The 23,492-nt window shown below is 53.5% G+C and overlaps 2 protein-coding genes across 2 annotated transcripts in view; both read left to right on the forward strand.

Moving 5' to 3' along the window:
* The window catches only part of EDC4 (enhancer of mRNA decapping 4), a 39,338-nt gene extending 22,241 nt beyond the window's left edge, over positions 1-17,097 (forward strand). The window contains 16 exon segments of the mRNA XM_086620864.1: positions 479-632; positions 1,382-1,845; positions 3,530-3,631; positions 4,637-4,789; positions 6,171-6,207; positions 7,179-7,359; positions 9,086-9,241; positions 9,969-10,084; positions 10,783-10,948; positions 12,875-12,904; positions 12,907-13,060; positions 14,328-14,543; positions 15,251-15,321; positions 15,324-15,368; positions 15,371-15,416; positions 16,606-17,097. Coding sequence (XP_086476990.1) covers positions 479-632; positions 1,382-1,845; positions 3,530-3,631; positions 4,637-4,789; positions 6,171-6,207; positions 7,179-7,359; positions 9,086-9,241; positions 9,969-10,084; positions 10,783-10,948; positions 12,875-12,904; positions 12,907-13,060; positions 14,328-14,543; positions 15,251-15,321; positions 15,324-15,368; positions 15,371-15,416; positions 16,606-16,798 — 2,284 coding nt within the window. The 3' untranslated portion in view covers positions 16,799-17,097.
* A 539-nt stretch (positions 17,098-17,636) lies between these two features.
* Positions 17,637-21,266, forward strand: NRN1L (neuritin 1 like). The gene is given in 5 exon segments (XM_086621234.1): positions 17,637-17,781; positions 20,747-20,811; positions 20,813-20,904; positions 20,994-21,205; positions 21,208-21,266. Coding segments are annotated over 5 exon segments (573 nt in total).
* The last annotated feature ends 2,226 nt before the right edge of the window (positions 21,267-23,492 follow it).

Here is a 23,492-nt window from a genome sequence, read left to right on the forward strand (position 1 = left end):
TTACAGGTAAGAGAACGCGGCAGCCACGAGGGACAGGGAGATAATTGGGACTGTTAGGAAAATCTGACTGGTGTCGCGGGGGATTGGGCTGTATAACAGGTGAAAACTTCACTTCTGGGGCTGGGAAAAAGACAAAAACCTATCCCATAGTGTCCTGTTTCTCCCTAAGCTCCGTATAGTGTGAACGGAAGATATAACAAGTCCCTTCTCTCATTGACACCTCAAATTCTAAGAGATTGTAATGTCCCTTTGTTTTTTTGTCTCCATTTGGTCTCTCTTTGGGCTGTATGGGGACTAGGAGATGCAGGTGCTAGTTGACAGGGAATGGCTGACCACGGTGGAAAGAGCAAGGGCTTGGAGAACACTAGTGAGCTCCTCCATTGACCTGTGGATCCTGTCTCCTCCCCTTGGGTGTTCGATGCAGATCCACGTAATTAGGTTGGCCTCCTTGATTTGTTTGTGTCTCTGTTCTGTGCAGGCCATCGGAAGACTTGACTGTGAGCCCCAAGATGCAGCTGGACACCAGCCTGACACTGAGCAGCAGTAGCAGCAGTATCCAGACTAGCCCTAGGAGCCATTCAGTTCTTATCCCAGGCCTCCCTGACAAGCTAACGCCAAAGGCACCTGTTCCAGTAAGGCTTCAAATGCTGCTCCCTTCCTTCTCCTCACGGGCCAAGGGACCTCTCTCTATGGGCCCAGACAAGCCAAAATTAAACTTATTTGGATAATGAGAGGGCCAGAGTCTGCCCTTTGGAAAACACAGCTGCTGGCATAGATCTGCAGCCAGGTTTACCAGTATTAATGGAACTTGACCTTGGCATGAGACAGCATGACTCCGAAAATTCAAGAGAGCTCTAGCTTGTGCTGTCACTATATCAACGGTTGGAAAAGGTCAGCCTCTGTGTTCGGAGACAGTGCTACCTGGAAAGGTTTCTTCCTCCTTGCTGGTCTTACAGCTCTAAAACAATAATTTCCTATTCCTAAATTTTTCTTTCCAGATGTGATGTAAAACAGATTATGACCAAAGCTTGAAATCGAAATAAACTTTCAGTCCAAGAGATATTCAGTGTAAAAAAACTGAACTTCTTCCCCTCAAAGAGAAGGGATCATGGAGCAGAGCAGGGAGGTAGAACTGGTGTTACATTTTTCTTTTGAGAGTGTCTTCAAACTAGCTTTGGCTTAAGTGCGGTGTTAGCCCAGCTAAGAGGCCGTTACAAGTCTTGGGGCACTTCTCTGTCTACTGGCCAGAGTGGGAGCACAGGGATCACATGAGGAAAGAATACAGCCAGCTGTTTCCAGAGGTGGTTGGTGTAAGCTACCAGGGGTTCTTGGAGTGTTTCCACATTACCCTGAAGGCTCTTGTTTGATTTTTTGTTTCCAGGTCACGCCAGGAAACCCCGCTCTAGCACTGGAGCTGCAGGAAGTGGAGCCCTTGGTGGTACCCCAGGCTTCTCCCACCCGTGAGCGCTCGCCAGACGTCATTTCCTCTGCTTCCACAGCCATGTCCCAAGATATCCCAGAGATTGCTTCCGAGACCTTGCAACGCAGCTTCGCGGCAGCTCCGTCTGGGCTCCCTGCGGAGGTGCTGGAGCCCGGTCACCACGCAGACAGTATGGCATCCGCTGCCTCAGCCTTGCATTTGCTGTCTCCCAGGAACCGGCACAATTCCGAGCACAGCCACCACTCTTTGGACATGCCTCCAGTGGAGGTGGACAGACTGAATGCTCCATCGTTACTGGAGACTGCTTTAACTCAGGAAAACGCATCTTCTGACAGTGTTGTGAGTCAGCCATGGCCAGCAGCTCCTGACATCACCAGAGAAACCAGGAACAGCATGGCAGACAGGTAATCGCTTGGCTTTGTCTTGCTCAGGGGCAATTTCTTTGCACTTGCCAAATTGCTAGCTTGGTGAAAAGCTCTTACGTTGAGATTAAACCAGAACAGTTCTCCATCCTTCTTTTTCCTTAAAGGACCTGATGATTCAACCTTCCTGCGTGCCTGCGCTGTGTGTGCTTGTCCTGAGCTTCCTAGGCCAGCTCTGACTATTTATGCTCTCTAATACCCCTTGCAGCGTAAAGGATCTCTGTTAAGAAGGTTAAAAATCTGTTAAAAATCTACTTTATTGGCCTTCATGTTCACCTGGGAACGGAGACTTGAGATGGGATATTTTTTTCTTTTTGTACTCTGGAAATAAGGCAGTGCAAGCTAAATTCTGCCCCAGGTGATGCATTCCTGTGCATTTTTGTTGAAAGGACTCAATTAGCACAGAATTGACAGGTTTGATTATAGGTTAGTTGTGTATCTCTCTTCTAGGACTTGGCTCTGTGCACCTAGCATTATAAATAAAGTACTTTAAAAGTCAGAAAACGAATGGCCATGTCTCCGTGGAGCGAGCACGTGGAATAGGGCGACATCACATACACCTGCTTACCAGGAGCAAACTCTTACAGTGGAGCAGTGCTGGGATTCATCACAGAATTCATGTCCCTGTCTTGTAGTGGGACGGGAACAGCGAGATGCATCTGGCATCTCCACATCTGTCTGGGCCAGGGCTGCGTGCCCCATGAGAGCCTGCAAACACCTTCCTTTTCAACAGGACTAGGAGGCTGAGGGTGCCGGCGTTGTCCCTCGCATTATCCAGGGCTGTTCCCTCCATCAGAATTGCAAGAGAAAGGCCTCACCTTGTGCCTCCACACCTGAGGATGCTGCTTCAGTCGCAGTTCTGGTGGCTCTGGGGAGGGCACTGAGGCTGTGTCTCTACACAGTGGGTTTGCTTTTGCTCATAATTCGAAGTTGTGAAAATACTTTTATAGGAGTTTGCAGCTCCCTTCAAATCCCACTCTGTGGATTCTTCAGGACTTCTCATATCAGAACAAATACTTCTGGATCTGAGAGTTTTCCCTTTTTTTAACATTCCATCTCTGTCAAACCATCAGCCTACATGAAAGTAACAAGTGCTCACTTCTGTCTGAAAATCTTCCTGCAAGCTGAGCTGAGTTAGACCTAGTTTACAGCTTAGAAGCACAGGCAATTTCCTTTCAAAATCTTTATGAAACTTGAACTGGATTCACTGTTACAATTCTGTTCTGTCTGGTAGAGCTAACCCATCAAATTCGCACACTTCCTCAAGAGACTTAAAAGAATTGAGAAGCACTGATGATTTTTGCCCCAGTGGTCAGTATTACTGGAGGAAAAACAAACCCAAGATGATGCCGTGCAGTGAAGGATGCTGTACTGCCCATTTTGAGTAGTGGCTCACCTGCCTGTTGGGAGATTGTTCTTGGTTAGTGCCTGAAGCATAGCTGAGCTGCTTCTCCCTTCTTAAGGCCTCCCAGAAAATCACACGGAGAAAGTTGAGTGTTTAGTGCCTCTAAACAACACCTGCTGCTTTCTGGATCTGTGCAGATAGGAGTGAGGTTTTGGGTCGGTTTAGACCCTCTAGCGGGATCTCTCATGAAAAGTGGAGTGAGCAAATATCCAAGCTGAAAGAGACTTTCATGATGGTATTTTCTTCTTTTTCCTCCTCTAGCCCAAGGGATGAGGTTGAAGAAAAACACAAGAGCTCTTCCTATCATCGACACAGCTACCACCTGCTGCAGCATGACAGCCAGGATGCAAGCGCAGAACAAAGGTACCAGAGTGCTCAGCCCCCTCTCTCGCCCCGCATGGACTTAGGTCAGGCTGCGTTCGTGCTTCTGTCCCCAGCAAGCCTTCACGTGGGGGGGGAATGCCTTTGCTTTGCCTCCTGACAACGTGTGTGTGCCGTCCAGCTTCCGTCGTGTTCTGACGACTTCAGCTGATCACGAGACTGGCCTCTGGGCATTGTCCAATTTATGTCTGTATGGAAAGGTTTGACTGTGCTGCTTCTAAGAGCATGGACCAAGCTTGGTTTAATTACCAGTGACAACCTATTAAGGGATCAGTTTCCTAATAGATAAGGTAGTGAGGTATCTGAGGAATCAGTTTCTTGCTTTTCACATCTTTGCTCCCTCGTGAGCCACCCTAAAGCTCCGTGGGCATATTCTGCATGCCTGGCAAGCTCAGCTCTGTCTGACAGCTGAGGCTTCATTCGTAACTCACACTTAGATTCAGACTGAAATGTGCAGCCTGTATCGGATGGCTGGTCAGCAGCTGAAAGACTCCCAAGGCACCGAGGATCACGTACTTCCTAGCCTCAACCTGATTCTCCTCTGTTCCCGCCATGTTTGCTGCGTTAAGCGCTTTCTGTCGGTGAAGCTGTGAGGATGGGCTGTGCTTGGGTTCCCCGCTGGGTCAGCGTCACATCCGAGGGCTTACGTGCCAGCGCGTGTATGCGGCAAGAACAGGCAGCGTTCCGCTGTGCTGCCTGAACCAGGAGGAGGTTCAGGGGTTCAGGGACAGCCTGAACCACTGCTGTCCCTAACACAGAGACCCTGCAAGTCTTGTTCTGCAGCAGTGGAGCTCAGCCTGAGCAGGGTCAAAAGGGAGCAGGATGTGCGGAGGTCTCTGTGTTAGAGATGGAGGTGACGGGCATCCTTGGCTGCGTGGCTCTGGCCGCGTGCAGGTGAAGAGCAGAGTGGGAATCCTCTCCCCTTAGCGAAGGCTAACGCTGTCCAGGATTGCAAGTGACGTCCTCTCCCCTGCTGTTCCTCCATAGTGACCATGATGACGAAGTTGCGAGCTTGGCTTCTACGTCAGGTGGATTCGGTGCCAAAGCGTCTACGCAGAGGCTGCCTGTGAAGGACTGGAAAGCCAAGGCATCCCCTCGGGCTTCCCCAAAGCTAAAGCGGAAGGGCAAGAAAGACGACGGGTACGCTGGGCTTGCCAGAACCCAGGTGGCTGTGGGTCCAGCTGTGCAGGGCCACCACCTGATGTAGCCATTAGCAGCGTGAGTAAGGGCTGAGGCTGGGCTGCAGCCGAGTGCTCCCAGCTCTCACCCCATTTTGCAAAGGGCAGTGACCCCGCAGAAAGTGCTGCTGGTTACTCAGACACTGCTGCTCAGGAGGGTGGGAGTAGGTTCTGCACCACCTTTCCAACTGGGACTCAAAGTCCATAAACGTAGCCTCAGCTTCAGAAGAACGCGTGGGAGGTAAATTGCACGTTGGGCAGACACTGGATCCATTTGCGGGTTTCAGTGAAGGATTCATTGGATCCTTCCAATGAATGTGTGATTACAGGTTAACATGGCATCCGTTTCTAATTGGCTTCTGAACGCTGGCACAGTGCCCTCGTTCAGCAATATCTATCGTTTGTTACCTGCTTGCTGCTTTCGTGTGTTTCTAAACGTGCCCACATGAATGTCTGGTAGGTGAAAATGGATGACTGGAAAGGTGTGCCCGTGGCAAATCAGACCAACCTGTCTGTGTTAAGGTGAGGAGAGCAGCACAGCTGCTGCACAGGGCTCTCTGTCCTCTTCTTGTGTTCCCATAACTCCATAATTTGGCTCTCTAGCTGTGCAGGTTACAACGAAGATGGGCTACGGCATTAAGTTTCTGGCTGTGATCCTGTACTGTGACATCCAGAAACTCTTAGAGTCTGAAATTACTTTAATTTTTCCTGCCTCAGTCCTTTTAAAGCTGCTGAATGGATGCTGTCCAGGAAGAAAAAATGTTTTCTTTCCTTCTTGTAGCATTTAAATATTGATAGATTTGTGACTTTGATGGAGACATGCCATCTTAGTGGATCAGCTGTGTGTTTATTCTGCTGTGTATGCTGGAGTGCATCACTAATTTCTTCACCTTGAGAGCTAAAATCATTCTAGATGATTTGAAGCTCATTAATTCTATATTTAACAATTAGATACTTGGTTTTTTCTTTGTAAAATATCAGGAGACCTTCAAAAGTGGTTTGGCAAAGCCTTCCCTGGCTTTGAATTTGGACAGAACTGAAAAATCAGTGTGCATTGTAACAGTGCTCGTTAAGACTGGGTTTAAGTCTCCTCCCTGCGAGGGGACCAGCCTGGGAGGAACTTTGGGGCCGGAGGATAGTGCAAACGATGGAGTCTCAGTGCTGCAAGGACAGAGATTTCATCACCTTCCCGTTACTCTTCATGTAGCAAAACACAAGTATGAGCTGGGGTGTGAAACCCAAAGCAACCGTAAAACATGTGACCTGTTTTGGCAGAAGTCTTGGATAATAAGAGCAGTTAATTGACTTAATTGGATTACTGCTTTTTCTCTTTTTATTTCCAGGGACTTGAACCAGTCGCCGAGATCATCTAATAACCAGGTGAGTCAGAGCTGCTCTGCAGTCTGTCCCAAGGACATGGTACTTCAGCTCTATTTACTGTCTTACCAAAGACCTGAGAGAAAGTTCATCCCAGTTCCTTGAAGTTCTGTGGGGCGCAGCTGTGCCCAGGCAGGCTGAGATGGGGCCGTGCTCGAGCTTGGCATTGCTCTGTCCTCTGACTTGTGCAGCAGAGAAGGAGCTGCTCAGTGCTGTCCAAACTGATGGCTTCCTTTTCACCTTCCGACGTGCGTTTCTGTGTTCTCACAAGCCCTCTATCATTCAAGACTCTACTGCTCATTTCCTCTTCCTTGCTGAGATGACTCACAGCAGGATAAGCTGTTCCCAGCAAAGTGAGGGTCACAGTGGTACTGACCCATTGGAATTTCTTATCCCTGTGGATACTACCTTCATATCTGCTCTCAGCCGAGTTGCGTACACTTCTTGAACTGCCCTTGATGTGTATGTCTCCTTCAGATGTTTTGAGTGGATGAACAGACAACAAACTATAGATATCTACTTCTCCAGTTGTTTGATTATTCATGAATAAATGAAAGAGCCAAAAAAGTGCTCTAGGAAACCTCCTTCTTACTCTACTGATTGCACAGCTCTTAAGTGTTTGAGGTCATTATTTACATTCGGAGGCCTAAACACTTTCTCAGTACCTGGCCAAAAGTGAATAGGATCTGTTTTCTTCTGTTTTCTTTTAGATGCCAGAGCTTTGAAGGAGGTCTTGAATCTGAACAGTTGATATTCTAAGCAACTTAGAATTCCACGCAGGAACTTCATGTACCTTGCTTTATCAGTTTATTTCCTGGGACAAAAGTCTTAGGAGTAGGCATTAAGCTGGCCTCGTTTTCTGCTTTGTGTCTTGTGCTTCAGCCCTAGGCACAGGGGTTGACTGAACTCCTAGCAGATAGCTTGACTGACCTCCAGCCCTGTTAGAAACGATTGCTTGTCCTCTCCACACGTAGGTGACACCAGAGTTCCAGGATGAGCTGATGTGCATATTGAGGAGCCAACAGCGGGAGCTCTCCGAGCTGCGTCAGAACCAGATGGACCTGCTGCAGAGACTCACGGATCACCTCGATGCCATTCAGAGCTCCCTCATGGGCCACGTGGAGAGGGTGATTGACTCCCAGCAGGAGCAGGAGCGTATCCTTGTTTGCAAACGTTGCCTGCCTCACAGCCTTCCACTCCTCAACTCCCACACAAGACGCGTGAGGAAAGCTAAGAAAGTTCAAGGATCTCGATAGCGTGGGCTGTAGGTGCAACAAAGTGCCTGGCTGCAGTACAACTATTTCAGTTCCTCTCAGTCCCTTTCGAAGGGCAAGAAACTCAAAAATAGAACAACTGATAGTTTCTCTGCGCCACCAAGTCTTCTCGTTGCTCATTAAGGCCGTAAGTGTTGCAACACTGGAGTAGGATAGAGGCGCACCTGATGCGTTATCCTACGTCAGGCACTGACTCTGGCACAAGAGTAATTATGGGATGATCCTTTCCTTCCTTTTCTCCTGAAGGCAGGTCAGTACTTGCACCAGAAATAGCATCTGTCTGCCACACTGCATAGCTGAATATAGAATTATCTTGCCTGTCCCCATATATACCTCTGGTGGACCACAGGTCCTTTATGTGTTGTCTGAAAGGTGCTTTCTTTTGGTGCTTTCAAACCCAGGATCCAATTATTTTCATCATATTGGGAGCAGTCAGCCCCTGTACATCTTTTGCTGCTCTGAATTCGGTCGTGTTCCCCAAACTGAGCAGCTCTGGCCTGTTTCATTTCCAAAACCACTCTTAATTTCTATGACATGACAATTTCTGTTTTCTCAGTTAGTCTCGGATTTTCCTTTATGACCACCATCAGGTTGATGTTTTCGTAGATAATTCAGAGAGCTTTCTCCTGAAGTTCAGAGTCTAGAGCTGTATTGTAATATTAGAAAAGTTTTTTCCTATGTGCACCACTTCATATCTAGACTGAATTTTGTCAACAGCTGAATTGTCTTCTCACTGTTTGTTTTGCTGGGTTGGTTGGTTTTGGTTTTTTAAGATGCACATGCATCTCAGTGTTTGTGTGCTGGCTCCTTCCGAGAGCTTGCTTGCTTCATGAGCTATAACTGGCTTTTATTAAGCCTGGGTTTGCTCCCGTGCCCTATATCACCTATGTCCACCAGTCCCATCCTGCTGAAACGTTTTTACCGGTTTGCTTTTTGTGGATGTTTGACTCCTTCGTTTCTGTAGTGGTTTTGGCTGGGATGGAGTTAATTTTCTTCCCAGCAGCTCCTGTGGTGGTATGTTTTGGATTTGTGACCAAAACAAGGTTGATAACACACCGGCGTTTTTGCTGTTGCTAAACCCTGTCAAAGCCTTCTCTGTTTCTCAGGCTGCTCCACCAGCGAGCAGACTGGGACGGGTGAGGAGCAGGGAGGAGACGCAGCTGGGACAGCTGACCCCAGCTGACCAGGGGGACGTTCTGTACCATGTGATGTGCTCAGCAGTAAAAGCTGGGGAAGAAGGAGGAAGGGGAGGATGTTCAGAGCGATGGTGTTTGTCTTCCCAAGTCACCGTTCCGCATGATGGGGCCCTGCTCTCCTGGAGATGGTGAGCACCTGCCTGCCCGTGGGAAGGAGTAGATGAATTCCTTGTTTTGCTTGGCTCGTGTGTGCACTTCTGCGTTACCTTTTAAACTGTCTTTGTCTCAACCCATGAGCTTTCTCCCTTCTGCCCTTCCTGTTCTCTCCCCATCCCACCTCTCTTTCACCAGAGCTGCGAATTTGGTCTCACTGAGCCTCTGGAGGTGAAGCTGGTGTCCATCTTTGGAGAGGAGTGTTGAGGGCAGGGAGGAAATCTGTTGTTTGTGCTCCTTAACGTGCATTCTCATCAGAGAGAAGACTAGACCGAGCGCTGACGGAAGGACAGCAGCGCAATGGGCAGCTCCAGGAGCATCTGTCTCAGCAGCTCTCTCAGTCCCTTTCCACCGCCGTGTGTAACCGTCTGGAGAGGACCATTCGCGAGGAGATGAAGAAGACTGTTCCCCAGTGTGAGTGCTTCTGCCTGGGTTTTGAAGGTGCATCCCTACAGTTAGCCCCGTAGGGATTGAAAGCGTGCTGCGTAGAAGTGTTGGCGCTTTAGGAAGTAGGAGTTAGGTTACAGGAAGTCTAGTCATCGCGTTTTAGACTGTTGCAGGCCTGACTGTAGTCTGAGGAGCTGTGGTTTGGAAGGAGTATGAGGTTCCCAGAGGGGGGATACCTTTCCAGAGAGTGTGGTCTGACCTTCCATTATAATCCATAAAGCTTTTGGAGTCTGTTTGGTGGAGGAGGGCAAAGAGGCTAATGAGTTTGGAAATGTTGAGACTTGACTGGAGCAAACTTAAACTTGTCTTTGGCACACTGACACCATCCATGTAACGAAACGTTCAAAGAAATGGGTGGGAAAGCCTTCTCCAGCCAGTAGCATCCACCATTCTTCTTGAAGCAGGGCTACCCACTTTTCTAGACCAGGTCAGCTGTGACTTTGTCTGGGCAAGTCTTGAAAACCTTCCAGGCTGGAGATTCCACAGCCTCTCTGGTGACTTCCAGAGCTGTACCACCTTCCTAGCAAAAAGGTTCCTGTAATGTCCAGCCTTAGCTTCCCAAGCCAGAGCTTGTGACCGTTACCCCTCACTGTGTCATATCCAAGAAGAGTTTGACTCTGTTTTCTTTTTTTGGGTTTCAAAGCGTGACTCTAGGCTTAAAGCTGCAACTTTGACATGTACATTTTGTGCCTAGGCATTTCCAAGAGCATGGACCCGATCGCTGGCCAGCTGAGTAACACTATTGCTGCCAAGCTCACCGCTGTTGAGGGAACGCTGAAAGAGAGTATCACCAAGCTAGTGAAATCAAAGGTAAGGAGAACCAGACTGTAGCTTTTCCTGGGGATGTTGAGTGCCCATACCTGCCTGGGTAGCGACTCCTCATACCTCTTCCCCTGACCTCCAGACGAGTCTGAGGTCAGTTCAGCTGCCAGGGTTCAAAGCTCTTTCCTGGTCTCCTCAGGAGGGTGAGCTTGTTGTATAGTCCCCTGCTCAATTTGCCTCGTTAGCCCCTTTTTTCATTTACCAAATTGCTCATTTCTACGAGAGTAGAGAGTCTCACTGCAGCAGTGGTTTTTAGAGCCAACTCAGTCAGCCAAGTGGTGAAACTTTGACTGGCTCTTCTGCTCTCCACTCCCTTCTCCATTTCTGCACTATTTAGGCAGCAGAAGCTTGTTCCTTACCTTGGCAGGGAATGGTGGACGGTGGGAGTGAAGAAGGGGAAGGGGAAAGGAGCCGTGCCTGACTGTGCCACCTCCCCTTGCTCTACAGCCCGAGTACAGGGAAATGGTGATGTTCTGGGGCAGCTCCTCAGCAAACTGGTGCTCTGTGTGCCGTAGTCTTGGTGCAGCCTGGGCAGTGGAAGGAGCTGAGGCAACACACGCCTGTGACACTGGGCTGTCCCTCCCTGGTGTGGGTGTGTTGCAGGGACCTGCAGCGTTTGTTCCCATCTTTCCCCTGCAGCAGGCTGTTGTTAATTTTCTGGTGTCTCTTCTGTGTGTGTTTGCAAGAACCTTACAGACACCATCGTGAGGGCGACGGCCGATACCCTGCAGGGGCCGATGCAGTCAGCTCACAGGGAAGCGTTTCAGAGCGTCATGTTGCCAGCCTTCGAAAAGAGCTGCCAGTCCATGTTCCAGCAGATCAATGACACCTTCAAGCAGGGCACGCAGGAATGTGAGTGGGTTTTCTCTGCAGAGCCTGTTTGCGTTAGTGGCTGACAACAAGTTGGCCTTTTCTTCTGTCTTTGCCTTTCGGAGTTTCAGTGGTGACTGTTTAACCTCTTTGTCCGTCTGCGTGCTCCGTTTGACGCTTGGGAAACGGAAGCAGGAGCAAGGAGGTTCTTGTGGGTGGTGCTATAAGGACAGATGTTCACCTCTGGTCTCTGGAGCCCATGCAGCAAAACACTTGGGCTCGTTCGGTGAATCTGTGACTTCACCTCTTGAGTAGATGTCCTGGGTTTGGCTGGGACAGAGTTAGTTTTTCTTTTTAGCAACAAGAAGAGCTCTGGGTTTGGGATTTAGTCTGGGATTTGCTGTGAGCAGAACGTTGACAGCGCACTGACGTTTATAGCTGGTGCTGAGGCATCAAGGGCTTTCCAGCTTCCCGTGTTTTGCCAGTGTGCAGGAGCACAACAGGCTGGGGGGGAGCACGGCTGGGACAGAGGGCCACAACTGCCCTTAGGATTTGAACTTAGACTTAGGATTGAGGGACAAATTGGCCAATGGAGTATTCCATATCATGCAGCCTCTTGCCCAGTGTATAGGTGAGGATTGATTGGGAAGAAGCTCTTGCTCCTCCGGAACTCTCTTCTGAGGGCTCTCTCGGAGTTCTCTCTCTGTCTTGCTCTGTTTTTGGGGTGCTCACTCGTCTGCAGTTCCAGTGTCAGGACTTACCTGTTTTGGAATCATTTGCTGGGACGGGGCAGGCATTGGTCACTGGGTGGTGAGGAATTATACTGTGCATCACATGTATATTTTTTTATATATATATATAATTATTTTATCTTTATTATTTTTAATTTTATATTATTGCTGTTATTAAATTGTTCTTATCTCAACCCACAAGTCTCCTTCCCTTTTCCCCTTTAATTCCCTCCTCATTTCCCAGGGGTGGGAGAGGGTGAGCGAGCAGCTGCGTGGTGCTTAGTTGCTGGCTGGGCTAAACCACCACAGTAGAAAGCCCAGCTGTAGGGTTACCCCGTCCGGACATCAGGGAGATGACGAATGGACAGGGCAGCAGTCCTGCAGCTAGGCCCTCATCCCAGAGGGGTGATGGAATTTGGGGAAGGGTACAAGGATAATCAGAGGTTAAATAGTGGCTGGACAGTGTAGGCATGGTCAGGCTGGAAAAAAGAAAACTACACTCTTAAGTAAGGAAAACGGTGCTCCGATGCACTGGAGAAGATCTTTCCTTTTCTTAGGCTTGGGATCCAGTTCCTTGGCCTTCTGGAGGGCCAGGCAGGTATTAACTCTGCAGGGCTGGTTTCTGAGGGGGCCTGAAGTTGGCTGATGCTGGCACAGCGACTTCTGTTGTCTGTAGATCTGCAGTGTCTCCAGCTGCTGTTTATTTTGCACCCTTGCTCTTCCTCACAAGTCTCCCACAACTGCATAGAGCTTATATTCTTCTTTTCAGTCAGGCCAGTTCATAAAATAAGTTTAAAATACAGCTTTTTGATCTCTGCAGACATGATTTTTTTTTTTTTTTTTGGTCAGAAACGTTCCTCCTCTTTCTTCATTGACATTGACATCTGAACTAACACAGATCACAACTCACACTGTATAGGGAATAAAATACCCTCACTCTCACCTTTCTCTTGCCCTGAACAAACAGTGCCTGTAAAGGTCTGTCACAAGAGAACTCGTGGCTTTGTTGCTGCGTCGTGCAGTCCTGCGTGATGGGCAGGCTGGCAGCAGGGTTTCTAGTTTAGTGTAACGCAGCACAGAACAAGCCTTGAGCGTTCTCCCCTCTCCCCTGCGCCCCTAACACTGGCTCAGGAATGATTTCTGCTGGAGAACGTGGAGAGCCTGGCAGCTGGACTTCTGCCCTGACCGCCTCCGCAGGGAGCGATGGCACAAACATCTTCCCCTCTCCTTGTTGCAGATATCCAGCAGCTTGAGGCTCATTTGAAGAACAGAAGGTACGAGAACAGGAGGCCCGGGACCCGCTGCTGAATCAGCTTCGACAGCTCATCAGCACCTTCCAGAGCACCACCGAGCAGTTGGCTTCCACTGTCGCAGCCAGCGTCCATGCTGAGGTGCAGCATCAGCTGCATGTTATCGTGGGCAAGTAAGTTGGCAGCTGGGCTTGTGGGGAGAGACGCCAGGGAGAGGTACGCGTGCGCGTAACGAAAAACCTCTCCCTGCTAGTTGTGAAACGAGCCGTTTGCCACTGCAGGGCTGCTTGTTGCACTGTCGCCGTGCACAGTACGACAAAGATGCGGCTGGTGGGGCCGTTGCACTTCAGGGCACAAAGCGAAGACCACAGAAGGCTTCTGACAACCAGACGTATCGCTGCTGCGTGTGGGAGCTCAGGGACTGCTTTTCACAGCGTCCCGTGTGCTCGTTGGAGGGCAGAAAGACCTAAGGCAGCCCCAAAACACGCTCGATTCTGACTGGCCTTCTGTTGCGAAAACGTTCTTCTGGTCTCTCGAGGGCTTGTCTTCTTTTCGCCGTGGTCCTCAGGCACACCAGCAGTTTCTGCAGGCTGCTCTGTCCTCCCAGCTGCTCTGCAGCGATTTATGCTGGGCCGTCCTGGTTTCGAGATGAGTTCCTGGCGGTGCCTTCAGCACATTCACACCGTGAAGCTGGTGGCAGGTTGCCAGGCTTGCAGACTTGGCCGGTGGTCACCTGCAGGGCAGAATACCCCTGTCTATTTTAAGCCACTAGAACATACGTCAGAGCGCTTTGAGGTCTTCGATGCAGACCAGACGTGCCAGGAAGGCTCCCAGACTAAATTCTGGTCTGAGTGCACTGGCTGTGCTTGCTCCCAGGGAAGTCCTGCTGCTCTACCAGTGGTAGAGCAGGTTTGATGTACCCTTTGTAAGCAGGGTCCATCCCTTTGAGGGAAAAGATGTATCCTGCAGCAGTGGAGCCTGCACTGTGAACTGGTCTTGTGCAGAGAAGTCAGAGGCTCAGTGGAGATGTGTTCTCATTCCAAAGCTGTCATTGCAGGCTAGGAAACTGCATCTAATGGATCTGATGCAGAGAGCTGGGCCCATTCAGGGATGCACCTAGAGCTTGGTAGCCTTGCTTGTGAGGAGAGACATTAAAGATTTAAAACGCTGTGTAATGAGAGACTTAGTTCCTTGAAACATCACTTCCCTGCATAGAATCCCAGCATCTTCCACATGGGACATGATGTTGGCCCCAAAGCTACTTTGTGCAGCATATTTCCAGTTCCTGTGCCTCGGAGCAATTTGTGTTAATTGGTAGCCACACTACAGTAAGTCAACAATTGTGCTCTTTCGCTGGTACAAACTTTATACAATGTCGTCCCTCAGCTCTTCGTTTTCAGAGATGCCTTCTCGTTGTTTTGGTTGTATTTTTTTTTCTAGCATGCAGGAGTCTATTTTGGCCCAAGTGCAGAGAGTCATTAAAGGTGAAGTGAGCCTGGCTATGAAGGAGCAGCAAGCAGCTGTCACCTCGAGCATCGTCCAGGCAATGCGCTCGGCGGCCGGCACTCCGATCCCCTCTGCTCACTTGGATTTCCAGTCTCAGCAGACTCACATCCTTCAGCTGCTCCAGCAGGGACACCTCAACCAAGCTTTCAGCAGGTACCCAGACCTCCTCATAGTGGGCATCGCTGCTAGTCGGGGATGGAGCAGGGGGAAAACGGATTCCTTGAGCTGGGGACATAATCCCACAACTCATACAGCCTGAGAAGACCTGCAGCAGCAGACTGCCCGAGGGGTGTGGTTGAACTCTCACACAGAGCTGTGCAAGTTCTGTGATTTGGTGGCAGTTGTCTTCCTTCTTCCCTGCCCGTGCCCTGTCAGGACAGTGTCGGCACTCCAGTAAGCCAGAGCGTTTGGCCATCAGCGGTGGCACGTGGTGTTCCATGAAGAGCAACAGCTTCATAAGCCTCTCCAGGCAGATCTACCAGCTGGGGCCTGACCTTGCCTTTGTCTTTGAATATGTGGGCAGATCCCTCTGGGCTGCTGCAGACAAACTCCTCTGGGAATAATAGCAGTGCTGTGCCAGTGGGCTGGCAGGGGATGCAAACCTGGCCCTGCTCCGTGCTGCCAACCCTGCTCCCCTCTATCTGGTTGTGGTCTGTTCAGCTTAGAACAGACCCAGGTGTCCTCTGAGTGCAGACTGAGAGCCTAAACGTGGTCCTGCTTGCGTGTGCAGCGGGATTTGCAGAGACTTCTGCTCCCAGAGGAGGCTGGCGAGCCATTGGGCTGCCCCAGGGCAGAGGGCTGCCTCGTGCTCTCTCCTGTGTCCCTCACCTGCCTGTTGTTTCTTCTGTGTCTTCCTTGCAGGCTCTAACAGCAGCTGACCTCAACCTGGTCCTGTACGTCTGTGAGACTGTGGATACTCAGCAAGTATTCGACAGCATCCGTGCCCGCTGTCCCAGCCCGTGCTGCTCTCTCTCATTCGCAGCTCTCCTCGGATTTGGGCACTCGTACGGAGCTGAAGTTGAAGTGAGTATGATCAGAGCACCAGCTCTGAACCTATGCAGCCCCGTTTCTGTCGCTGGCTTTAGATTCACTGCCTGGAAGCAGAAGGTTGGAGCTTCTGTAGCCTGTTACTGGTGTGGGAACAACTCGTAGTGACTTGGAAAAAGATGTAGGGCATTGCCACGGAAGGCTTTGCTGCCCAGAGGTAGTAGTAGAAGGGGTACCCGGCTGTAGGTGCTGTTACCTCCTGGGTTGTAGTCTGTAAATATTGTATGTGGTCTGTGCAGCGATCTCCTGTAACCAAGGAACGATTCCACAGTGGAGGTAAAAGGAGGGATAGCACTGTGTTTCCTGGATAAAAATCCAGAGGAACTTTGCTCTGTCCTCATTCTTACCCTGTCGCTGGACTTTGTCGGCAGTTTCTTGTCGTGACTGCCAGACAGGCTCAGTGGGAGGTGGCAGCAGAGCTGGTGGAAGTGATGTCTGTGAGATGTTCTACGCAAGCTCCTGTGACAGAATAGTGACTGTGCTGATACTTGCCATGAACGTTTTTAGTGAGTGAGTCAAAACGCTGTTATCTGCCTAAAAACCTACCTTGTTAAGGTGCTTGTGGCTTTTAAGCGTGGCTTGTATGGAAAATGACTTAAATCCAAGTTTTTAACTCAAGTTTAAAGCAAGCTAGAAAAGCTGAAGAGGAGCCTTAAACTACAGACGAGCTGGTAATCTGAGTTAAAGTTGCTGCTGTTCAGTTCAAGCTCATCTGCTGATGAAAACCTTCTGCAGTGACCACATCCCCTCACTCTCAGTTTATGGCTCCTCTGCACCTCAGAAAGGCTTGTTGGTAAAATTCTTGCTCTTTCCGGTCGCCCCTTCCTGGCCAGGCATAGCTACATTGGAAGACTACCTGAAATAGATCCCTACATGAAATTAGCCTCACTGCTGAGGAGTTTACTGTCTAGTAAAGCGACTAATTCTGCTTATAGCTAAAAAAAAAAATCAAAGAAAATACCTACAGAACTGTGAGGCAGGGCATTGCCTGTGGCCAGGCGCTACCTCCAGCTCTGTAGGAAGCTCTGGTTGAACCTACTGCACTGCGTTTGGGTGGGTGGGTGAGACAGAATTGTGCACCTTCAGTGCTAAAGTGAACTGAATCGCATTGGGATCGCCCTGTTGAGTTTGGTTCTAACCCTGGTCCTCCCCCTCTCTCCTTCAGTTACTTGGAGGAAGCAGTGATGCACCTGGACCACAGTGACCCCATCACCAGAGATCACATGGGTCAGGTCATGAACCAGGTGCGGCAGAAACTCTTCCAGTTCCTCCACGTGGAACCCCACAACCCTCTGAGCAAGCCTGCCCGTCGCCTCATGATCATGCTCCAGGGCCTGGTCACCCCTGGCATGACCTAGGAGGACCTGGCTCCTTGTGGGCTGCTCCGTGGAAGCCCACCCAGCAGACCCAGTAGTTACTAACCACCTCTGGCTTGTGTTAGAGCTTTTGCCAGGAAATCTATCAACATGTCTGTGATGTCTCTAAGGCAAATGCCATCTGTGTATAGTCCCAAATAGTCACTGAACGCTCACATTGGCTTATTTTTCCTAAATAGCCTCTTTTGGGAGAGTTGAGGCTCTTCGCCTGCCCGTCCGTCCCCGAGGCCAGTCCGTGTCCAGCAGAAGCGGGTGGGTTTCACACCCCTTTAGTTCAGAGCCCGCTGGCCGCCAGCAGAGGAGCAGGAGGTGCCCTGCTCCTGGGTGACCCGGCAACTGCTCCTGGGTGACTCCTTGTACCATAGTCAAGGACTCAGCCTCCTCCTCCCGGTGGGGCGAGTAGCTGGGAGGGGGGTTGGTGGGGTCCTGCTGTGGCAGTGCCAGGCGGGTTGGGCATGGGCTGAGCTCGGGTCGGGGGGCAGTGAGCTGTTGGATCTGTTGAGTAGCCGGAGCACGCCCGTGGCTCAGGCGTTAGTTTCGACTTTACAACCACCGTTTTTCTTTTAACTGAATTTGGAAAAAAAAAAAAAAAAAGTGGGTGTTTTTTTTTTGCGGGGGGGAAACAACATTAAGAACAATTCAATAAACAACTTTTTGAGAAAAAAAAAAATGAGTGGGGACCTGCTTGTGGAGGGCAGACAGCGCGGCTCTCGCACCCTCTTTTCCCCCCAAATCTTCCCCCTCCGGTCTCTGCTTGGGCTTTTCCGGGGCGAGCCCAGCCGGGGGCGTCGGTCCGTCCTTCCCGGGAGCGCTGGGCGGGATGCGGGGGGCGGGGCCGGGGCGAGGGGGCGGGGGCCGGGGCGGGCCCGGGGCTCCCGCGGCGCGCGGAGCACACGGCGGGTCGCACCATGGGCGCGGCTGCTGGCGGCTGCTGGGGGTCGTGTGCCCGCTGCTCCTGCGCTTCGGTGAGTGCCGCCGGGACCCCCCCGGGCCCGGCTGCGGGGATCGTCGGGGGCTGTGCGGCGGCTCGGACATCCCCGGGCTGTCCCGCCGGGCGGGTGGGGGGCTGGCGGGTGGGAGCGGGACCCTCCCCCGCCTCCGGTTTCGCTGCCCCTGCGCCGCCCGAACCGTCTCGGGCTGCGGGGAGCGGGGTGCCCGGTTGCCCCCGGGGCTCAGCGATCCACCGTTGTCCCGTCTCCCGCCGTCCTGCGGTGCCGGGCACGGATCAAAGCGCCTTCGCAGCACTGCCCGGGGGTCCCCGCGCCCCGGCAGGGACAGCCCCCCGGCTCGGGCTCTCCAGCCCGGAGCGGTGCCCCAGGCCAGCCCTGGCTGCCGACCACACCTCCTGCTGGTTTTTCCGGGCCCGCCTTCCTTCACTCGGGGCCCGGAGGGATCCTGCCCGCTGGGGAACGGTTATCCGGCAGATCCTGCACATCACCGGCTCCGACGTGCCACTTCCACGCTCTCCCACTTCTTCCCAGAGCCGAGGGAGGACACCGTCCAGCTCCAGGCGCAGTGGTACCCAGTGGCATCCCAGTCCCGAGGAGGGATGCAGGACCCTGGGGGCTCACCTGCTCCGGCTGCATGGAGGGTGGGGGACGGGGGCTGCCACCGCCAAGCCCGGGGCAGTTTTTGGGCTCGGAAGGTGGGTGATTCAGGCCCTTCCCCAGAAGCAGGACGGCTTCGTCGACACTCGCTTGGAGCCAGCGATGCTCTGCAGCGCCCTGGGGAACTCCTTCCGTGCCTTTCTCTTGGGGTTCCCTCCCTGCCGGAGCTGGGGGCAGGCTTTTCCCGTGTGGTTTTTCAGCGGGGGAGCGGAGGTGATTTGCCCTCTTGGTTTCTCCTGCCCTGCCCAGCCTTGCACCAAGGGAGCTGGGCAAAGGGGAGGGCTCATGCTGGGCATTAGAGGAGCCCGGGAGGCCAAAACCCAGGGACCAGCTGGCCAAGGGAAGGCATCTGCTGGCCCAACCAGCCCGTGTGTCCCTGGGCTGGTTGGAGATGTGCTTTGTTGCCTGGCTGGGTCGAGAGGAGCAATAGATCCCGCGTTCTCACGTTGATACCCGCGGTATTTGCGACCCACGTGGCTGGCATCAGTCTGAGGTTTTCCCTGGTGAGGCAGTCGGGGCGTTTATCGTCGCCAACAGGGCTGAAGTTTCCGGCTTGCCCCAGTGTTAATCTCGGTCGCAGCCCGCTTTTCTTAGGGCCTGTTCCTGGGGCACAGGCGTGGGATGCCAGCGGCACGGCACATGGCTCCCTGGAGACATCCTGGCTGCCTTGGCAGCCGCCGGGCAACTTTCGGCTGCTTATGGGGGCTGCTTCCCGCAGGACACCCCTCCAGGACTGTCCTCCTGCCTTTTAGCATCCTCAGCTTAGGGAGCTCCCGGGCACACAGACATGGCACTTCCGAAAGTCCCGCGACTCCCGTGACGTGGCCCACGGGACCCCTGGGGCAGAGCTGAGCTGACCACAGCCGCGTTCCCTTGACCCAGACACACGCCGGCTCTTCTTGGGCTTCCTCCGGCCATGGGTGGCACTCATGGCCGTCCCCAACCACCCTGTCACCCCCCCCATCCCTGGCTGGCACTGGGTTCGGCCAGGTCCGGTGGGGCATTCTCTTGCGGAGCAGAGCAGGGAGTTGGGGCTTCCTGGGGTGAAACAGCCGGAGCTGCACTTGTGTCTCTTCCCTTTCCCTTTTTCCCTTCCCCCTTCCCCCTTCGCTTTTCCTCTTTCCTCTTTCCTCTTTTCTCTTTCCTCTTTTCCCTTCCCTTTCCCTTTTTGCCTTTCCCCTTCCCCCTTCCCCCTTCCCCTTTCCCCTTCCCCTTTCCCCTCCTTCCCTTCCCCTTCCTCCCTTCTTTCCTTTCCCTCCATTCCCCCCTCCCTTTCGCGTTCCTCCTTTCCCCCCCTCCTCCCCCCTCCTTCCCTTTTCCCCCCTTCCTCCCTTTCCTCCTCCCCCTTCCCCTTCCCCTTTCCTTCCCCTTCCTCCCTCCTCCCTCCTCCCTTTCCCCCTTCCCCCTTCCCCCTTCCCCTTCCCCCTCCCCTTTCCCCTTTCCCCATCACATTCCCCCTTCTCCTTCGCTTTTCTCTTTCCTCTTTCCTCTTTTCTCTTTCCTCTTTTCCCTTCCCTTGTCCCTTTTTGCCTTTCCCCTTCCCCTCCCTTCCCCCTTCCCCTTTCCCCTTTCCCCTTTCCCCTTCCCCCTTCCCCTTTCCCCTTTCCCCATCACCGTCCCCCTTCTCCTTCCTCCTTCCTCATTTCCTTCCCCTTTCCCCTTCCTTCTTTCCCTTCGCCCTTCCCTCTTCCCCTTCCCTTTCTCCGCCCCCCCCTTTCTCCCTTCACTTTCCCCCTTCTTCTTCCTCCTTCCTCTTTTTCCGTCCCTTTTCTCCTCCCTCCTTTCCCTTCCCCCTCCCTTTCTCCCTTTCTCCCTTTCTCCCTTCCCCCTTCTCCCTTCCCTTCTTCCCCTTCACTTTTCCTCTTCCCTTTCCTTTCCCCTTCCTTTCCCCTTCCCTCCCACTGCAGTAGGAGCAGAGACTCCAGCTTGCCGATCCTTTGCTTTTATTTTTTTTCCTCTCGTAGTCACAAATTATCTTTGCTGTCGGGGATAAAAGCCGGGACAGATGGCTCCGGGCTGAGCCCGGCACGCCCGAGGCGCAGCGGCCGCTCTTCCCCTGCGGCCCACGCGGCGTCGCCAGCGGGGTCATCGCATCGGGCCACGGCGGCTCCCGGGCCAGGAGCGAAGGTTCGCTCCGAGCACTTGGGGACAGGATGCCAGGGGTCTGGCGGGATGCGGGATGTGGAAGGGGGTGCCCAGCCCCTCGCCACGTTTCAGTGACCGGTGACACCCACACCCCGCGTGCCCCTGAGCCGGCTGGGCGATGCCCTTCGGGGGGTCCGCGGGGGCTCAGCTCCGTCTCTCCTCTCCTCTCCCCCCGCAGCCGCGAGCCAGGAGCCCGTCAGCATGGCGGGGAAGTGCGACACCATCTACAAGGGCTTCGCCCGGCTGCCTCATCAGCCTGGGGGACAGCATGGCCAAGCGTCCGGCGCAGCGGGAGGAGGCTGGCGAGGAGGCGCAGGAGCTGGACACCATCTGCAAGTGAGTGGCCCCTTCCCGCGGGAGCCACTGGGCCGGCGGGGGTCACCTGCCCCCCGGCGGCTCCCCCCAAATCCTGCCCGTCTCCCCAGGTCCTGGGACGACTTCCACGCCTGCGCCAGCGAGGTGCTGGCGAGCTGTCCCGAGGAAGCGGCCGCCATCTGGGAATCGCTGCGGCAGGAGTCCCGCAAGATCCAGTTCCAGGGGAACCTGCAGGAGCTGTGCAGTGCCCGGGGACGCCTGGCCAGCGCCCGCGGCTCGCCGGCCGCCGAGACCAACCAGGCCACGCTGCGGGGCTCGGCTGCCTCCCGCGGCCCTGGCTCCTGGCCCTGCTGGCCTTGCTGGCCCTGCTGGCCCGGCTCTAGCCCCGCTCGCCCGCGGGGTGCCCGGGTGATGCCCTGGGTCAGTCTGCTGGCGCCCACAGTCCCCGCCGAGCCCACCTCCCACCGGGGCATCCCTTGCGGGGCACAGTCTTCTCCTGGAGCCCTTCAGATGGATTTATATTTATATTAAAAGACACTTTTACATTTCTCCTGTCTCTCTGCCGTGGGATGCCTCTCACAACCTTTCCCAAACTCTGGGTTTTGCTCTGGGGGTTGGAGGGGAGACGCTCCCTGGACCAGCTCCTGGGAGGGTCCCAGGAGGGTTCGTGGCTCCGTCCCTCTGGAGCATTGCCCACCACCGTGCTGGGCAGCCTATGGGACCCTGATGGCCCCAGGGAGGTTGGACTGGGGATTCCCACGGCTCTGCCATTCCCTGGCAGCTGCTTTTCAGGGCTAGACATGAAGGGTATTCCCTTTAGAGATGGGTCAAATGATTTCTTTATTTTAAGGGGTGTCTTAGGAAAACACCAATAGCTTGAACTCTGCTAGGCAACTCCAGCGGCATCAAATTTTCTGAAAGGAACCATTTTCCATCCTTTTATTTCAGTCCTGCTGTATTTGGTCCTATTAACCGTCATCAAGGAATTGGGGTTTGCCAGGAAAAGAGAAGGGTTTTTCTTTTTCAGCAGGGATGATATAGGTGAAAAAACAGGGAACTGAAACTCTCATCCAGGTCCTGAGTGGGACACGCTGAAGTTAAATCAGGAGCTGGAGTTTACACTTGATTTGTGTCAATCGATGGAAGACGCTGTTATTCCCATCCCTGTTGCTGTTATGCTGCAAACTTTGGATTTTTTTTTCCTAACATACTAAACCCCATCGTGGCAAACCAGTTCCCCGAGGTGCCCTCCTTGCTCCCCAGGGAACAGCCATCTCCCCCCACCTGCCACCGAAAGGGACATTAAAATTGTAGAGGGGCCACCCCATCCCTTGCACAGTTCAAATGGCTCCTTGCACCCCCGAGGCTCCCAGTAGCGGCGATGGGGACAGCTGGCTGTAACGGGGGAAACCATCCGCTCGGTAAAGGCCCCGGCACCCTGACCGCCCAAAATCCTCCGGATTGCCACGAGTGCCGACCCGCTGCTCCGGATCGTCATGCCGTGGTGCATCCTGGGGGATGCTGAGCAGCCACTGCCGATCCCTCAGCTTTAGGGGGGGACCCCGTGGTTATTTCGGGCTGTCCATTCATTACCCAGCCTGGAGCTGCCCTTGCGGGGGACACACGCACCGCACGGAGCAGAGCCGGGGTGCCAGCAGCCTTTGCTGGGGAACGGTGCCGAGCCCGTCTGGGACCCCCACGGAACACGGGGGCAAAACGCCGTCCTGGCTCTCCTCAACCGGCAGCTGCCGCTCCCCGTGTTTAACGCTGGCGCCGGGGGATAATCCGCCGATTCTTTCCTTTCCAGTTCCTGACAATCCTGTGTTTAAGGGTGATATGCCGGATCCCCAGGGTGGCTAAGAGGATAAACGCCGGACGGGCGCCGGCCATGCACCACGCAGCGCCCATCGCCCCGCCGGCATCTCGGCGGGGCCGGGAGCAGTGGGATTGCTGCCATGGACTGCTCCCCATCGTCCGGTGGCCAGGGACCTGGTAGGCCACTGGAGCGGTTCTCTGCCAGGCCGTCACCACGATGGTGACACCGGTGTGCGCCAAACTGTGCCCTCAATCCAGCCGGGAGCTTGCGGGTGCCCAAAGACCCAGACACCCGGGAAACACTCGGGGTGTTTGATCCTGCACGTGGAAAGATGTTTCACACCTGGAAGGTGTCACCATACATGACACTGGACTGTGTCACCATGCAGCCTGCAGGCACTGATGGCTCTGGGGAACTGGGACTGGATTTGGGGATGCTGGGCTAGGATGGGCCTGTGTGTCACCACTTTGGTGACCACCCCCTCCATGGTGCAAGGGTCCACAGAGCATGCCCTAAACCCACCGTCGCCCCTGATTCTCCTTCAAGGAGGTGCCTGCAAGGCCAGGAGCGGCGGCGTGACAGCAAGGACAGGTATGCCAGCCCCTGGGAAAGCTCTCTGGGTGCTCCAAAATTGGGACAAGCAGCTGGTGGCTGTCCTCCCATTGAGCTCAAGGGTTTGTGGCAAGGCTTTGGGACAGTCTTGCAGCCGTGTCCTGCTGTGGGAAGGGACAACGTCCTCGTTCCTGCCCCCAAAATGAACAGCTGGCTCCCCACACGCTGGCCGGTGGCGTCT

This window comes from Tauraco erythrolophus, chromosome 15, assembly GCF_009769465.1.
Source record: "Tauraco erythrolophus isolate bTauEry1 chromosome 15, bTauEry1.pri, whole genome shotgun sequence".
Taxonomy (NCBI): domain Eukaryota; kingdom Metazoa; phylum Chordata; class Aves; order Musophagiformes; family Musophagidae; genus Tauraco; species Tauraco erythrolophus.